At 37.3% G+C, this 4,134-nt stretch overlaps 1 protein-coding gene across 1 annotated transcript; it reads right to left on the bottom strand.

The window, feature by feature from the left end:
• Nucleotides 1-1,433: 1,433 nt before the first annotated feature.
• Nucleotides 1,434-2,230, bottom strand: LOC127122329 (protein CANDIDATE G-PROTEIN COUPLED RECEPTOR 7-like). The gene is given in 1 exon segment (XM_051052681.1): nt 1,434-2,230. A coding segment is annotated over 1 exon segment (543 nt). The 5' UTR covers nt 1,977-2,230.
• Nucleotides 2,231-4,134: the final 1,904 nt, after the last annotated feature.

The following is a 4,134-nucleotide window of genomic DNA, read 5'->3' as shown; positions in this document are numbered from 1 at the left end:
CATCACCTTAAGACAATATGTCTTTCGTTTATGAAAAAGGTTTTTTGATCAATCGCACGGCGGCCAAAAAGAGTTTGATTGGTCGGATGTATCTTTGAGTAATGGCGAGAACTTGGATGAGCGAGATATCCATCTCGAATCCTAGTCTCAGGAGTGCACGGTATACACCATGGTCCATTTCCATATTTATTGAAAAAGTGTTTAATAAAGATTATGTGTTTTGAATTTGATTGAGAAAGGGGTTTGAAGAAACCACATTGATAATGACAGCGAGAGTCAAATCTCAGGAGTGCACAGTATACACCGTGTTCCATTTCCATCTTATCGAAAGAGGTTAAGATAGGAATTAAGTATTTTGGAGTTTGAAAGACGAGTACCTGTGACTTGCAAGCTCTTACAGCTTGGGTCTAATACGCGGGACTACGTCTGGATATTCTACCCAGGCAGTCTGTTTCTTTCCAATTTGTTAAGAAAATGGTTCAAATATTTACGAATGTTTTGGAGGGAAGGCGAACACTTATGGCTTACAAGCTCTTACAACTTGGGCCTAGCATTCGAGATTACGACTGGATATTTCATCCAGGTAATCTTTTTCTTCCAACTTTGTTAAGAAAACGATTTGAAGAATGGAGTGTGGGGAAGAGAAGACGGATATTCATGGCTTGCAAGCTCTTACAGCTTGAGCCTAATGTTCGGGATTATGACTGGATATTCCATCCAGGATAATCTTTTTCTTCCAATTTTATTAAGAAAATGGTTTGAAATTAAATTGATATGATCAATGTACGAAAGTTTGGAATTATTTATTTGAAAATGATTGAAACCAGTTTAGAAATTATGTGGATTAATTTTTGAAAATATGGTGAAAAAAGTTTAAAATTGAAATTGTTAGTAGGACCGAGTGCAACATCAGTGAAACTAAAATACGAATATTTACGTGTATGAAGTGAACGCGGATAGATAATATCTAAATAAAATACCCAACACATGAAAATCGATCAAGCCAATCATCAAGTAATTTACTAATTAAATGAAAATTGAACGTCTTCATCAAATGAACTTCTAACCAATTAATTAACTATAACAAAAATATTTTTAAAAAATACATTAAATGATGAGGGTTTACTCATGGAAATGGGATGTCAGTGGAAAAATATGGGCCTAAACCCCAATCGCATAAAACCCACAAAATAAAGCAAGTATAACCTAAATTAAATAAGTCAATAAATAATATAAGAGAATGGATCTGAAATATGGGGTGGCAATGGAAAGATATGGGCCTAAAGCCCAATCGCATAAAAATCCTAAAATGAAGCAAATATAACCTAAATTAAATAAGTGAAAAAAAAATAATAATAAGAAAATGGATCTAATATGTGGGGTGGGACGGCGCATCATATCCAACATTCATTTTGAAATCCAGGTCCAACCTATCACGAAGGGACACGTGGCAAGGCATTGAAAGGGAAAAAAGTAAACCAACCTATTCTCGTAAAATACAGATGCCCAATAACAACAATATAAAACTGCCTAAAAAGTGTCAACTTCGCAAGATTCCTAGACGCTTTTTCGTCGGTTTTCGACGTTTCCCTAAGCGATCTTATAGACCAAACAATAGGGAAAATAATAGCACAACAGCAAATAATATCAACAAGCAAAAACCCCTGACTCTAAGTAACTCAATCTTTGATAAAAGGACCAGTCTCACCAATCACAACAGAAGCCAAATTAGCCAAAACTTGAAGAGGGATCACAATCATCGACACCTTCTTTTCCCTATCTTGCAAAAACGGCTTAAGAAAAGACCAACCAGTACCGATCAAAACGATAACAGTGAACAACACAACAACACGAATGAACTGGAAAATATAGAACAACACATCCCATCCATGAGGTAAACCAGTGACCTTAACATAATGCTTATCCTCTGCAGCACAGATAAGATTCAAAGCTTTCATGAGAAGCAAAACCGCCATTAAAAGATGAATTCTGTGAACGGAATGTTTATTGGTGTAACAAATGTAAACCTAGAAGACGAAGAAAGTTAGGTATGCGAGAAAGAAGAGGAAGAACATGGAAGGGAGTTGAGTTTGTCCGGCGGAGAGATAGTCCTTGGAACCGTCCGATTCGAGATTGAAAATCTCGGTGCGAACGACCATAGAAACTGAGGTTTGAGGAGCGCAATTAGCGAAGAAGAGACTGTATTCGTTAGGGGAAGTAACGGGGTAAGAGCGGTTGAAGGAAGCGGATGGAGGAGGTGACGCTGGCGGTGGTAGAGACTCACAGAGGAGGAATTGTTGTGCTTGGCGGTGAGGTTACAAAGGTTTGGGGGTAGAGTCGAACGGAGATGTTGACGCGGCGGAGTTTGTTACTGTGAAGGGTTTTGAGTTGTGTGATGTGGAGAAGTGGGGTTTCGTGTGTGAAGAGATCTCGCGGCGGGGTGGACGCGGTAGTTCCTGGTGGAAGGATTGTGTGGTTATCACAGAGTAGATGAAAGGTTGGCGACGGATGGAGAGGTTTGAAGGTAGGTGGTTGCGGCATGGTGACGGTGGATTTGGGTTTTTGTTACTAAAGAAGAAGAAAGAAGAAAATCTCACTCAACGGTCATGTGATGCCTGTTTTTTTTGTGGTCACTCTCTCCCCTCTTATTATTCTGATTTCGAAAATTTGAGTGAGGAGAGAACTAATTGGGGGCGGCCGTTAGGTCCTTGGACTCCTTTTCCTAACTCCAACATCCTAAACTATATATACTACTTAAACTAAGGTTTCTAAATTTTATAAATGACGAAAATGACCATCTATTATAATTTTAGCGTAGAATAAAATAAAATAAATAATTAAAGTCAATAAAATCAAACATATTAAAATAATCTACACAAAACCGAAATGACATTACAACTAATTCTAAATAATTATTTTGAAAATTTAGTCAAAGAAATAAATATAAAAGGACTCAAAATAAATAAAAGTCGGACACAAAAATGTTTGAAAAATTAAAATGAATGCACCAAAATGATCAGTGCGAAATAAACTTATTGGAAAAATACAGCATTTCTTTTAATTTTGAAATAAATTTTGACCGATTGAATGGCTCAGGCGGGTCAAAAGATGACCGAAAATGTAGCCGAAAAATAAATCGAGCATACCAGATTAAACTACACGAAACATAGATTAATAAAAATGGTGTTTGCAAGCTTGATATTAAAATTTCTCGTCTACTGATTTGACGCACATCTGGCGATTAATTCAACCGGTTCGCCTGTAGATCCCAAAAAATTATTTCGACTGATATTCTAGGCCCTATGCGGTATGGAATGCATGGTATGCTATGTAGAGATGCAATAGCTATGATGAATGTGTTGAATCAACGATTCAGGGTCAAAATTGGGGTGTGACAGTTGCCCCTATTTAAGTATCTTCAACTAGAGAATATGAAGCAATACACTCTCCATGTGATCATAGTGGGAGATAATTAAATACTAAGAAGACCCGGATTTTGATCCTGAAATGAAAATGATATGAGATGATATGCATGGGTGAAAGATTCTCCTTTTTGTAATTTTTATCTGCTAGGGATATGGTGAACCCTTAACAGGAGATGCTACTAGACAGACCAATCTGTGGGGAATGCCGATGGTCCACAGGGAGACAGACGAATGGTAAAAACCAAACTCGCTGAGGAAAACAATCCTGTTGGAGAGTCAGACACACACCGGGGAGTACTCAAAGTGAAATTTGATAAACGACACTTAGAATACAAGAGGTTTTGACAGTAAGTTCACATATGACTTACTAAACCCGAATAAGAAAAATTTCTACAACAGGTTCATACATGACCTGACAACACCGAAACAATCATAGAGAAAGATTCTTCAAAACAGGTTCATACATGACCTGGTAATACTGGAATAATCATAGAGAAAGATTCTTCAAAACAGGTTCATACATGACCTGGTAATTCTGGAATGAAAGCTCAACAACAGGTTCATACATGACCTGACAATGCTGGGGAATATCAAGAAGTTCTGACAGCAGGTTCAGACATGACCTAACAAACTCAGAAAAAATTCAAAAAGAGTATATCAACAGGTTCATACATGACTTGACAACACCGGAAAATTCAAAGAATTTTCA

This window comes from Lathyrus oleraceus, chromosome 2, assembly GCF_024323335.1.
Source record: "Lathyrus oleraceus cultivar Zhongwan6 chromosome 2, CAAS_Psat_ZW6_1.0, whole genome shotgun sequence".
In the NCBI taxonomy this organism is placed as follows: Eukaryota; Viridiplantae; Streptophyta; class Magnoliopsida; order Fabales; family Fabaceae; genus Lathyrus; species Lathyrus oleraceus.
The sequence above is the reverse complement of the archived record's forward strand: the minus strand, read 5'-3'. Positions and strand labels throughout refer to the sequence as shown.